General features: G+C 47.3%; 1 protein-coding gene across 10 annotated transcripts in view; it reads right to left on the reverse strand.

The window, feature by feature from the left end:
* The window catches only part of MVB12B (multivesicular body subunit 12B), a 63,997-nt gene that overhangs the window by 26,478 nt on the left and 24,112 nt on the right, over window positions 1-13,407 (reverse strand). For all 10 annotated transcript variants that reach the window (XM_054083928.1, XM_054083920.1, XM_054083925.1 and 7 more), the window contains one exon: window positions 5,329-5,426. In XM_054083928.1, the coding sequence (XP_053939903.1) occupies window positions 5,329-5,426 (98 nt within the window). The remainder of the gene's footprint in view (window positions 1-5,328; window positions 5,427-13,407) is intronic.

The following is a 13,407-nucleotide window of genomic DNA, read 5'->3' on the forward strand; positions in this document are numbered from 1 at the left end:
TCTCCCTTCCTTGCTGCTCAGTCGAGTTTCTCGGGGAAAAGTACTTTGCACAGGGAACTGTGTTGATAATGTGGTTAAAGACAATCAAGAAACAGCTCTTTTATGATAAGAACTACATGCAAAGCCATCACTGGATCAAAGAACTGCTCTGAAAACCTGCTGCTCCTATGCAAACGAATGGCAAACATCGCTGCATCTTCTGTGTGATCTGACAGCAAACCGAGCACTTCTCAAACGGTACACGATTCTGAAGCACAGTGTAAACACTACTCAGTTAACTTTCATACAGTACAGTAATGTGTGCTTTTGAGTCCTGCTCTGTTTCTGTGCATGGACAACCAGTGAGCAGGTACCACCGACTGTCCAATATTCAAACTGCATCAGCCTGTATGCCACAACTGACAAACGTCTATCCATGACACAACACCAAAGGTGGCCACAGGGAAATTTCAGGGCAAAAAAGAAGCTGTCTGCTCAGCAGCATTCAGGGTCACACAGCAATGGCAACAATGGCTTTACCCACCAGACTACAGCAGAAAAAAAACACACTATGGGAACCACATGGCTTGGATCAGCTCATGAGTTCCCAAAAACCACACCTGAGACTGTAAAAATCTCATCTTGCAAATACAGTCTCTACAACGCAACATCCTGCCACATGCTCTGCAAGGTGTGCTAAGCCTTTTTCCCATCACTAATCCTTTTCCTGAGACAAGTGAGTTGAGCACATCTCTAACTGGCAGGCTGAGGTGATGCTGAAAGCAAAATCAGCATCTGGAGCCACCGCGAGGAAGCTCCACCAGCCTCAATAGCACAGTGCCATACCCCGTGGAGGAGGTTGTGCATAACTGGCTATGCTGCTGGCCTCATCTCCGGGCAGGAGACAGCTTTCGCTCACAATCAGAGTTTGAAGGGGGCTTTCAATGGAAGATTTTGTAATTTGAAAGGTTCACATTTCAGTGGCACTTGCACAGCAGAAAACTTATGGGAGGCAGGATGCCCGAAAGGCACCAGCATGCTGGTCTGGAACGTGCTGTTTAATAACTTCAGAGTGCTAGACTGGTGTTCCAGCCCATCCAATTAGTGAGGCCTGCAGGAATATTTGTACTCCTTAATCTCTTCATTTCTTAAAGGGTTAAAGCTTATTATTAGCATATAATTTACAGGTCCTTTCTCCCAGGAAAGAAATAATGCACAGTAAATGCCACATTCATTTTAATAATACATGTTACAGTCTGTGCCCAACATCTGCACAAAGGTAGAGCAGACAGATTTTTTTGACATGTCCCACTCTGCCATCTAAACACAGGCTTTTTGTTTCTTAAGTGACGGAAGGTTTAATCAAGAAAGCAGGCAATTCATCAATCGAAACAAGGCTGCTCACACTGCCCTGACAGCACACACATGGTTTTATACAGAAGAAACCTGGCCACCTGTCAGCAGCACCTTTTCCATCAGGATATACAAATGCAGCGAGTGATCAATCCTCCAGCTCTTCCCATTCATTTCTGCTTTCTCTTATTATATTTTTCTTTATGCTAGATGTTGCCCTCATTCTCTGCAGGGATAGATGGGAGACAAGGCAAGCTATGGCTGTTTATACACTATCATAAAAATTTATATACCCTTAGAGTGACTTATTTCCCTTCTATTTGAGTATCATTATTATAAATAATTTTCCACTTCATTCAGGAATTTTCCCTGCACGTTATTATCTGTGGCTGCCTGAGAGGGCTCCCTCTCTCCCTCACTGTCCTTGTGGCTCTGATAAGCCAAAGCAATATGCAGGCAGAAGATGCTGAAGTCTGAAATGAAGGCAGTATGTAGTCACAACAACATCTTAATTAAGCTGAAGGCCATGAAGAAAGACTGCGCTGTGAAATACTGAGCAGTGCCTGTCGACAGAACTGTCTGGAGCACGGCATTCTTCTCCCAGCCGCTGCCCGTTCCAATGTGCATCTTAAACCTGTCAGCCCCTCAGCACCCGCTCCCAGCAGCGCCTGGCAGATGAGCTTAGGAGTAAACCTGCCTTTTGGCCTCAGGCACACGGCATGGGGCGAGTGCAGAGAGTCTGCTGGGCGCAGAGGACGGCGCCAGCGAGGAAAGCATGAGCGCAGGCAGCACTGGGCAGGCTCCCGCTGTAAGGTGCAGGCAGCAGTTTTCCGAGTGCCCCCTCTTCAAGACCGACTCATTAGTTCACCATGCAAAGCGGAGTCTCCCTAACCTTCTGCTCACTTACTGCTTCACTGCAAAGACTGGAAATGACAAAAGGCTGGTTAAACAGTGCAATTACTGCTTTCAGGACCATTTTGCTGTCAACTCCAGCTTTGTGACAAGAATGACATTACAGACCTCAAGGAGTAACAGGACAGTGCAGTGGGGAACTGGCAATTTCAGCCAAAACATATTTTCAGACGCAGAACAGGCTCAGCACCCAAAATTCATTTCACCTTCCATGAACAGGTTGAATTCCAGATGGAAGGGTCATTTTTCATTGACTACTGAGAAAATCTCTGGTGTCCACAGAGAGAGAACCAAGCCCAGACTGCAGCTCTCGATTTCGCTCTCCCCTGGAGCTCTCCCTTCCTTACAGCCCATCCTGTCCCCGCTGCAGGAATTCAGGCTGAAGCGATACCAAAACTGGAAGATACGAGACCACTTGTAATGGCTTTTGTTTCCCTGGGGCAGCACCAGGACACCTTCCGTTTTGCTGAGAGCCAAGAGAGTGAACCCGCAGGCTCGTCTCCAGGTGCAGTTGCCCTGGTGGGACTGGAGAGGAGCCCTCACTGGCCAGAGCCCTCGTCCCCACACCCGCCACGCCGTCTGCTGGCTGCCACGGCTCACACATCTTCCACACACCCCCATTCCTGCGGCCCCACTGCAGTCAGGAGCCCACCGCCGCAAACCACATCCAGGCAGAGCAATTAGGGACAGCAGTGGAAGCGTGTTAATAAATTTCCCGTTGTCATGGCACCGCAGCAAGGCAGTCACGCCGCAGCGCAGATAAAACAGACTGGCTGCAAACTACACCAACGTAACAGGAAACTTCAGAATGGTTTCCACAGTGCGTCTGGGGGCTGATCTACCTCGGCAATGTTCGAGCACGCAAAGGGAATTGTCCCAACACCTCATCACAGCTGCTGAAAGGGCAGCAGTGGTCAGGAGGTATGCATGAAGATCCCTGCCAATGCATGGGACGTTCCACACGACAGGACACTTTCTCCAGCAAGGATTTGCAGCTGCAATAGCCATTACAGCACATGGACACGCAACAACTGGTGTAACAGTGCGTCAGGAGGAGAGTGTGCACTTGAGGAAAAGAGAGCTCTGTACTTTGACTGGAATGTGCTCGTGTAAACTTGGAGGACTAATGCCATGCCCAGTTCTGTGCTTCACTTATAATTATCTGGTTATGAAGCATTTTCTTTGCAAAGCAGGCCTCTTTCTGTGCTGGAGGCAGAGGCAGTCCCAGTAAGCCCAGACCAGTGTCGGTCTCAGGAACAGCCACACGGAGCTGCTGCCTTGCTCCTTGTGTGTTTGGTGCTTCCTTAGGAGAGAAAGCGCAGATCCTGTTCTCTGTGCAGGACTGATGGGAACACAGAAATGTGCCTTCCCTTACATTTCTAAATCCATTAGGGCAGGACAGTATCAAGAAAAACGAGCACTGACAAGAGTTACACAATTGTTATATTCCATTTATCTCAGGACCCGAAGCTGCAGTTTCAGTCAGAGATTACCTTTTAAATAACCCTTTGATTAAGGTACATGAATTAATGCCATGTTCCCGTGTTCGAAGTGTCACTCATTATTAATAGCAGGAATTGGTGAATGGCACATTTTTGCCATCTCTTTGCTGATCATGCACAAGGACTTTCTATCGTACAGCCCACAAATCCACTACTGCTTCTTCTGGGTTTACAAACTGCCCTGACGCTCTCCTTCTGCCAGACAAAGGACTGGACTTCCATTACATTTTGACAGGGTCAGGTTTAAACCCAATATTTTCCTCCTCTTGCAAAAACAACATAACAAAAAAAAAAAACTGTGGCCATGATTCTGCCACGCCTATCACAATAATTGTTCAGGTGTAATGTTACTGCAAAGAAAGTAATTCCAAGGAAAAACCTCTCGTCCCCAGCCCTACTCAGCAGAAGCTCAGTATGTGAGCCAGCAGGGCAAGAGGAGAGGCAGGTGAAACGCACTGCTGTGCCCCAGCTGCACCAAATGGTTTTCTTTACTGTGCAGAACAAAAAGTCCTCTTGCTGTGGTTCAGGACCAGCCTCCAGACCACACGGCTCTCAGCACACCCAGGAGTGACAGACCCAGGAGGTGCCGCTCCAAAAAGCACCCCTGCTTCTCACCAAAGGCATTTCTTCCTGGGCCCTAAGAATGAGGCTACCTTCCTTTTAGCTCACTCCCTCCTTAGGAAAGCAAGTCCTTAAAGGCAGGACCTGCTCTAGAGGATCTGAGCTCCGACAGACACAGCTCCAAACCGAACACGCTGCATGGTAACAAGGACCTGTAACTGCAGGGTGAAGGAATGGACTTGATCTTCCCCGCTGCATTTAAACACGCATTTTCCCTGCAGACTAGTAGTAGTTATAATAAAAATCAGCTAAAATATTCATTGGCAGTTTTTTTCCACACTAACATCTGGAAACCATCACTAGCTCCGGCACTTTCATACCAGCTTGGGATGGGGAGCAGAGAGAAAGCTGCAGCAAGAGACCATCCATGTACAAGCGCAGGCTGCTTAAAAATAATGCAGAACCCTCCACCTCCTAACATCTCATTTCAAATTTGTCCTAATACCAGGAAAACAAACCTATGCAGTGCCAGTACTCAGAATACAGAAACGGGAAAGAGTAAAGATCTCGTCTATTATTAACGCGTATGCCAAGTGTAGAAACAGAACAATGTATTTGAAACTCATCCTTGCTAGGCAAGACAAAGCCCCCTGCGAAACAGGCAGAGACATCATCTCTCATGACTCACCTGTGCAGATTGTGAAAATGACGAGGAGCAAAGTTTTTGTCATGGTTCTTTCCACCGGTGCTCTCACCCAGCAGCTCTGCAGGCAGTAGGGCCCCTCCTCGAGGGCTGTGATCCCCAGTGACCAGTAACATGCTGCCAGCAGGGCACGTGCCCAGGCACTGTCTAGGTCTCACTGCGTTTCTTTGCTCTTGACACTTAACTGGCACTGTGAAAGGGCTGGACGTACATTTCACAAGTACCACACGCCTGGCTGTTTGCACAGCAAGGCTGCTTTGCTTGGCTACACCTCTATTACACAGAAGAGCAGAGAAACCATTATGTGAGGCAGCTCACCTGATATGGCATACAGATTTGAGTGCTGGTGCTCCAGGTCCAGGCGAGCGCTGTGACTCTTCCCTCGGAAGCTGGCAGGAAGCGTCAGCGAGATATGCCTAGGGAAGAGATGGGAACCAGAGATGGCGTTACTACAGAGTGGAAGACACTGGTGCTGTCACCTTGCTCTTGCCTGACGATTCTGGTCAGGTTAAGCAGCAAACAGCAAATTACGTTGCCTGTAAAACTGGGAATGGGTGCCAAATCCCAAGAGGAGCCTGAGGTGGAGAGTCAGCCTTTACATAAGGGTGAGTCGGCTGCTTTAACTACTCCTCAGTCAAGCCATGAGTGAGAGCCTCTACACCCTAACAACAGTCCCCTCCACCCTGCTGAGCACAGGGCTCAGGAGCACTGAAGCACCAGAAGCAGCTCTCCGCCCTTCGGCGGACGCGGCGGCTCCTCATGTGCTGGCACCCATTGACAGCCCACACAGCGGCTGGTGAGTACAATTCCCCCTCTGCAAACACAGGCCTCAACATAAGGCATCGAGTGCAACCAAACATCCTGTGGAACTCAACAATGCTTCCTTCGAGGCAGAAGGCACTAACAGCAAGGACTTTAGATTTATCCATGCCAAAAAATTCTGAGTGCATTCATAAATGAGATCTCTGAAACTATATTGATGCCGAGGGGCTGCTCCAAACCCACCACAGCCGGCTGCAGGCTCCCTGCACCCCCTCAGGAACACAGAGCCCCACTGCCCCGCCGCTCCAGCTGCAGCGGCACACGATGCCTGCCCTCCAACATCGCTCCGCTCAGCATTCCTGCAGCAAAGGAATATTTGTACAACTTCCCTTAAATCTTCCCATAAATAGGAAAAAACAGAGCTCTTGGAAGTGAAGTTAAAATTATTTCCAGTGGCTCAGAGCTTGTTCAAAGGAAAACCGAGCACACAGCAAGCCTGGACACAGGCTGGAAAACGAGACACACGAGCTTCCTGGGACCTTGTGGTGTGGGAGAGTGGGATGCGATCCCCGTGTACCCCACGCTCATCAGGCCCTAGGGTTTGAGAGGGGGGCTACATCCAGAGCCACTGCTGCTCTGCACCAGCCTCTGGCACCGAGGGTGGACCAGCCGGCCCCAGGGGCAAGGGGCAAAGCGTCAGCCCCAGCTCCCCCAGCCCTGCGGGTCACAGCCCAGGAAAGCTGCCCCAGCACTTGGGAGAGCATGAGGAAGGCTGCTTAGTGCTCTGCCTCTGCCACCACACCGCACCCTGGCCTGGGCAAGCCCTGGAGCTCCACTGAGCTCTGCTGAGCGAAGACTTAATTCCAGCAAGCGTTACTGAGAGCCCACAGATCTCCAGGCTTTGATAAGAGATTCAGGCTTTCGCTGTTAATTCAAATCTATATCGGTCTAATGCTGATCCCAGGTTGGTGTGAATTTTTAATACTATCATTAATCCTCAGGACCCATTGCAGAATGACAATGCTCCTGCTGTGCAGAGAGGCTTGGTGCAGCACGAGAGCTGAGGCAGCAGCTACCATTTCACACTGATGAGGGCTATGGGCACAGCTGGACCCTTGGCATCACTCTCCTGCTGAAACACCAGGCGGCTGCACCCTCTCAAAAACACCCTATCTGCAAGAAAGGGCCCAGTGTGCTCTCCAGCAGAGCATCAAATCCACGCTCTTAGCTGGCAGGTTTTATCAATTGAGCAAATCATCTGGAAATTATCTGCCTTTAGAAACAGGACAAGTTTTGGGAAGAACTATGTATTTTTAGACCTTGATGCGGCCGATGGTGAACAGCATGGATTAAATAAGAAAAAGCAAACATCAGTTTGAGTTGGCTTGTCCTTCCCAAAGCTATTTCTAACCAAAAAAAGATGGTGTGAAAATATTTTCGAGTTTGGCTAACAGTTTGCTGTTCCAAACACAATCCATACGAGGCTCTCTGGGCGCAGAGGCGGGTTTAGCATGAACATGCTTTAAAACAGAAGACCACTGCCTGTAGGCATTACACACTTTTCATTTGTTTTTTAATAGCAGTATCCAAAAATACTCTCTGAGGCACCAAAGCAGCTAACAAAAAGCACCAGTTCAGCCAGTGCCAAGAGCGGCCTGCCAGCGCCTGGGGGGCTTGAACCCAGGCAGTGTCGACAGTGTTTAGAAACAAGGGAAGCATCCTCTCTCCCACACACCCTATCCACGGCCACTTTCCGTCTCCCAGGTAGGACAAATAGGTATTCCCTTGCGCCCACTAAGCTGCATCCAGGAGAGCCAGGTTTCCCCAAGGAGAACATTTAGCTGCAGGGCCAACTCTGCTCTCCTGTTCCCCGTTCCCTTTTTTTAAAAGCAAGGCATTGTAGGGGAAAGAATGGGAAACAAAGTTTCATTTATTTTAAATTAATGCAAACTTTGGCCAGCATCAATATAACTCATACCTATGAAGTTGATTGCATAATGCATTTTCCTTCTGTTTTGTGGAAGCCAAATCATTTTGCATTGTAGGGAAAAAAAAAAAAAAAAAAAAAATCAACCCACAACCAAAAGACGCTGCCATGGAAAAGCAAGAAAATCCCAATTACAAAGTCCCCAAGTACCTAAACACATATCGTGAAAGCATGTGCAGCTCTGCAGCATATGGCAAATCAATTACCAGCTGAAATTTTAAAACAAAAACATGGTAAATGTGTTGCAGAAATAATCAAGAACAACGGTTTGGTTTAGATTACAGCGGCCACTAGAGTTTTGAATACAATTAATCATCATTCCAGGCAATGGGAAGCCATATTGACACTTATTCCTAATTTGAATATTTAATTAGGGTGAAGTTCTTCATCAAATTACCACAGAACTGGGAAGAAAGCCTGAAAGATTTAAACAATTACTGCCTTAACCCTTCCCCAACTGCTCACCTGTGAGCACAAGAACCTTTTCCCAGTTCTGCAAAGCAAGTACATGCCCAGGCAACATGAAAAGACCGCATTTCAAAGACACTACAAATACCCCAGGAAAGGTGCTTGGGCATTCAGCACCTGACAGGGCTGCTTCAGAGATGCCAGGCCAACATGGGCGCTCACATCCCTCAACCTTTATCAGAGCAAGGCTTTCAGGGCAGATCTCCATTCCAGCACCAACCCTAGCTCCTAGGTTGTCTCCTTGGTTTAGGCTTGAGTTTTTTTGATGTTTGGTTGGATTTGGTTTGTTTGCTTTAAACCAAAGTGCCTGATCACAACCACCCACCAGGTTCCCCTTGTTTGAAGGACACGGAGGTGGCTTCCCAGTCCTACCAGGGAGGTTCCCCAGCCCCAGTCCTGGCAGATGGAGGGACAGGGCTGGACCCCAGCGCTGCTTCGGCCCCACTACACATCCTGCCACATCACGAGCATTCTCCCTCCACACAGCTCTGCCTCCGATCACTCAAACATCCCTTTATGTGCTGTATTAATCCATATAAGAAAATCTCTTTTAATGAGGAGTGATATAGTTATGAACTCTCTAGAGTCATAATTAGAGCAAACTAATTGAAGTTGTGTTTTGACACACTTTCCAAATTCACGGGTACTGCATGACATATTCACAACACCACTGCCGCACAGCCATGGCGACAGCAAAATCATTAGGCTAATAACGCTTATTTGCATTCTGATCATGCCAGCAGCACGCCGTTAAATACTGCTTCCACCAGCGCTCGTTTGCTCTGAAAGTTTCCACTGAAAGATATTAACAGTAATTATTAGTACTTTAGTGGAATCTCTAATGTTAAGGAGTGGTAACTCACATTAACTGTCCCCATGCCAATTATTTTCCTTTCAAATTGTCACAAAAAGTGGCTTTCTTCCTCTCCAATGAATTAAAGCAACAAGGCCATTTGGTGGTGCCAGTCCTTCATCGAGAAGGGACGGCTAGAGCCATCAAGGCTCCAGCCTGCTCTCTCCAGTGCTGGAGTTAAACCCCACACTGTTCCAACAAAATATACTTTTCCCCAACATGCAATAATTTCCAGGCAGTTCAGGATGAAACAACAGCAGCCGCACAGCTCAGGACAGGGGAGATTTAATTACTTTCTTCATTTTAGTTTTTCTTTTAGTCTTTAAATCTACAGAGTAAGTCTACATCTGACAGCGACAGAAACAGCACATGATGAGAGATCCTTCACATGACAGCAATGCCGCTTTGAGGTCTGCGCACATCATGGCCACTTTTTGAATGGTTTTGGAGAGAAACTCACATCAACCAGGCCTGGGAACGCCCAGGGGCTCCAAATCCATTATTAAACGCTGTCTGCAGGGAGGTGATGAACTGCTTTTGAAGTGAGCAGGCAAGTACTCATAAAAACCAACAGAGGATCTGAAGGGGAAATGCCAGATATCAAAGGATGCTTCATAATTCATATAAAAATATCAACAATACTCAGCAAGGGAACAAGGGGGTTTGCGTTCCCACTGGATTGGGCGAGTGTGGCAGAGGGATCAAGCAAAACTCCCAAGATCTGCCCCGTATTATCTAGTATCTTGAAAACTCCGCTGCATGCTGCAGACCAGGACTGCCCCGCACACTAAGGGACCACTGTCACCACTGCGATTTATCTTAAATGAACTTAGAGTGGTGCCACAAAACCTGCAGTCTCATAGGAACACCTTCAAATAATAAAAAAAAAAAGATCTTCTGTAATCAATGGATTATGCAAAGATCATGCCTCGTGAAAAGGACAGAACAATCGCATTCCAGGCTGTAGGAAGCTGAAAACACCAACCAGAAGCTAACACCAGGCTACAGCTCTCAAGAAACGTAATCCAACATGAATACTTTGCTTACAGAAGGAGGAAAAAGCCCATTGCTAAGAGAGGAGATGCCAAGTTCCACTGATGGACATCAGAGGACTTCTCAGCAACTGCTCGCTGTAGCAGAATGCACTTTCCAACCTGCAGCTCATGGACAACCCCACAGCAGATCCATGGCTCCAGTGGTGTCCGGAGTCACATCTATAGTATTTATTCACAGCCCTTAACTTTTACAGTGCTCAGGCAGTGTGGTGCCAGAACACCTACCTCATACCCCAAGGAATTGCAATGAAAAACAAAACTATGAGGCAAGAATCACCTCGGGTAATGGACTTCATTCCAGACAATCTATTCTAATCGTGTAAACCAAATATTTAAATACTTTCTAAAACCTTCCTGACCCTTTGCCTAAAACAAGCAACATATGGGCTTTGCAAGCATTTCATCTCAGTCCAAGCTACTAAAATATCCTGTTTCACAAAAATCAATGAGAGCTGACGGTGCCAGATTCAGATTTTATAAAAGCCCAATTGCATGAGAGAATGAAAAAAGGAGCGAGTGACTCTTTCCACTGTTGGATGAACGTGGTTAACTTTCCCAGCTGTAGGGAGGACAGATGCCTGTCCGCAGCACGCACACACCATGCACTGTTCATCGCACCTCTGCGCAGCCCTTTCCGAAGCACCCGCACCTCCAGGATAGGGTTAGAACAGTGTTGCACTGTCCTTTCACATCTAAGGCAACAGCCAGCCAAAGAGAGCAAACCCTGATGGCTTTAACAAGGGAACGTGATCTGCTGCAGACCAGCATCCAAAGCATCAGGCTTAATGCAGGATGAAGTTCTGCATTTCCCTCTGCACAAGGATTAACTGAGATCCAGAGGATCTGAGTAACCAGGGTAGAACAGCTGCCAGACAACAGAAAAACCCAACCAGTTTAATTTACATCACTTGGAAGTCTGAGCTGTAGCCCATTACAGTGTCAGAGGCAGAGGACTGCAGCAAAGAGCTTAGACCCCACCCTGCAAGCACGAAGCGCTTATGAAGTGGTTGTCTTCAATGAGCGCGGTGTCTCTGGAGGCTGCAGCGGGAAGAGCGCAGTTTTCCACATCCTTCACAAGCTGCTCTCCAGAGTCATGAGTTTTCAGATAATGAAGCAGTAGGGAAAAATTGCCAAACAGCAGAAATACTCCAAAAAGATAAATTACACATGGTGTAAGCTTCGTCAGTTAGGATTTTAAATTCTGTCAAATTAATCAGCACAACAAAGCCCGGCTCCCGGGTCAGAAGAGCCTCTCTCCGAGGCGAGCCCCTCGCCGGGCTGGTGCAGAGGGGACTGTGGGTGTCCCCCCTGCAAAACCTGTTAAGCAAATACTCCACATAAAGACTCATTTGGGAAGAGCATGTTGTCAGCACTTTGCCAGTAATAAATAATGACAGTCCCAACACTTGACTAAAAGCAATAAACTCAAGAAGTGTTTTGGAAAACAGTGAAAGAGATTGATTTAAAGAAGGAAATATCTGAACACAATCACATGCACTTCAGGGTGAAAGCATAGATAACAAATCAACAGTGGCAGAGATCATATTAAAAAGTAGACAATGCAAGTTTCAGGGCAAGAATGCTCAATTTCCCTGCAGGACTTATTTAACAATGGAGTCTATAGCTCCTGTGAATGAACTCCTTGGGTCTGTACTTAATGACCATACACTATGCCCTAAGGAAAACATGCCTCCAGGAATATTACTATTCCAGGAACAAGGTTCTGTGAGGAAAAATGACTCTAAGGGTATCGAAGCCTCTTCACTCAGAGCACTCCCCAGATTTTTCAATGTATCCTAAAACCAGCTAAATCAATCAAACTTCTAGCTGCAGCAAACTTCTCTCCCTCGGCTGCTGCAGGGGATTCTTTGTGCCTGGAAACCACTCATTGTTAAAACATTTTTTCCTAATCATAATTTTCTACCACTAAAACATACTGGACTGCGACCAATTTTTGCACATCTTCATCCAGCTCAGTTAGACGCATGCCAGACGGTCAGTGCAGCTTCATAACAAATTCCTTATGGGAAACAGGCTCTGCATAAATGTATGCCAGCACCCCTTACCCACTCAGACAAACCATCATGTTCAGATTTGCACAGCGTGCACGCATCATGGACATCTCAGCCCCAAGTTTTGCTTCTTACCATACCCACTGGATTAAGTCCATGGAAACAATTCCTCCAAGCTTTAACTTCACATTTCAATCTCATTGCTTTTTTCCCCCATCCATAGCTACCATGACATGAACCCAGCCCTTGTGCCATCCCTGGCCTTGTTTAAAAACTAGGAATATCATGCTATATTTGACAATACGAGCAATTTGAGTATTCAAGCCAAAGAACACGTTTTGTTAGTTGTAAATCAGGAAGGTTTATGTTAGAGCTCTTTTGACAAAACAAATCAGAAAATACAGCTACATCAAGATGGTGTTTTGCAGAAAGGATCAGACTGTCTGAGACCCCACTGGCAATGCTTTCTCAGAGTGGCTTCCCAAAACACCCATCCCAAAAGAACTCTGTATTTGGTAGCATCTGGTTCAGATGAGGGACTTTCAGGTAGAGCTCCACCACTCTGGGAATGCATCCTGGCTGTCAGGCTGCCCACGGCGTCTGCCTCCAGCCCACAGCAGCTTTCTGCAGTCTTGGCTTTGCTCCACACCAGAGCAGAAAAGTACCAAAACCCTGGAGCCTCTTCCTCTACAGGCTCTCCACAAAATCTATTTTAAATGTCTTAAAGAAAAGATTAAGAGAGATATTTATAAACAGAACCGTTGCTACTTTAAAAATAGGGAGGGTAAAAGGCTTCCCACTTCCTTCAGTCCACCTAGTGTGTGGGGTGGGACTGCCCATTGTCACTGGGCTAAGGTTCCCACCGCGCTGGCGCTGCTTTATGAGTTGCTGCGTACTGCACAGCTTCAGCCCCAGCAGAGCGAAACCCCCATTGCTTGCCAAAGCTTAGACAACAAAGTTCAAACACCCTTAACAAAACAATCTGAAAAATCAGAATCCTCTGCCCACAAAGGAAATTCTTACACTCCCAAACACGAAGCTCCTCTGGGAGCAAAGGAACAGGAGCAAAACATTTCCCTTTTCCAGGGAGGGGCAGCTTCACTGCTTAAAGGTAGCCAGGAGCGTCAGAGGCACATTTACACATCCTGCCCTTATTTCAGGGGTTACACAGGGCAATTGTTATCTCTTACCAAGACCAGTGCTGCACTTGCCTGATGCAATCCTCCTGCCAGGTCAGTACCTTGAGACCTGAGCACTCGG

The sequence above is a fragment of the Cuculus canorus genome, chromosome 19, assembly GCF_017976375.1.
Source record: "Cuculus canorus isolate bCucCan1 chromosome 19, bCucCan1.pri, whole genome shotgun sequence".
In the NCBI taxonomy this organism is placed as follows: Eukaryota; Metazoa; Chordata; class Aves; order Cuculiformes; family Cuculidae; genus Cuculus; species Cuculus canorus.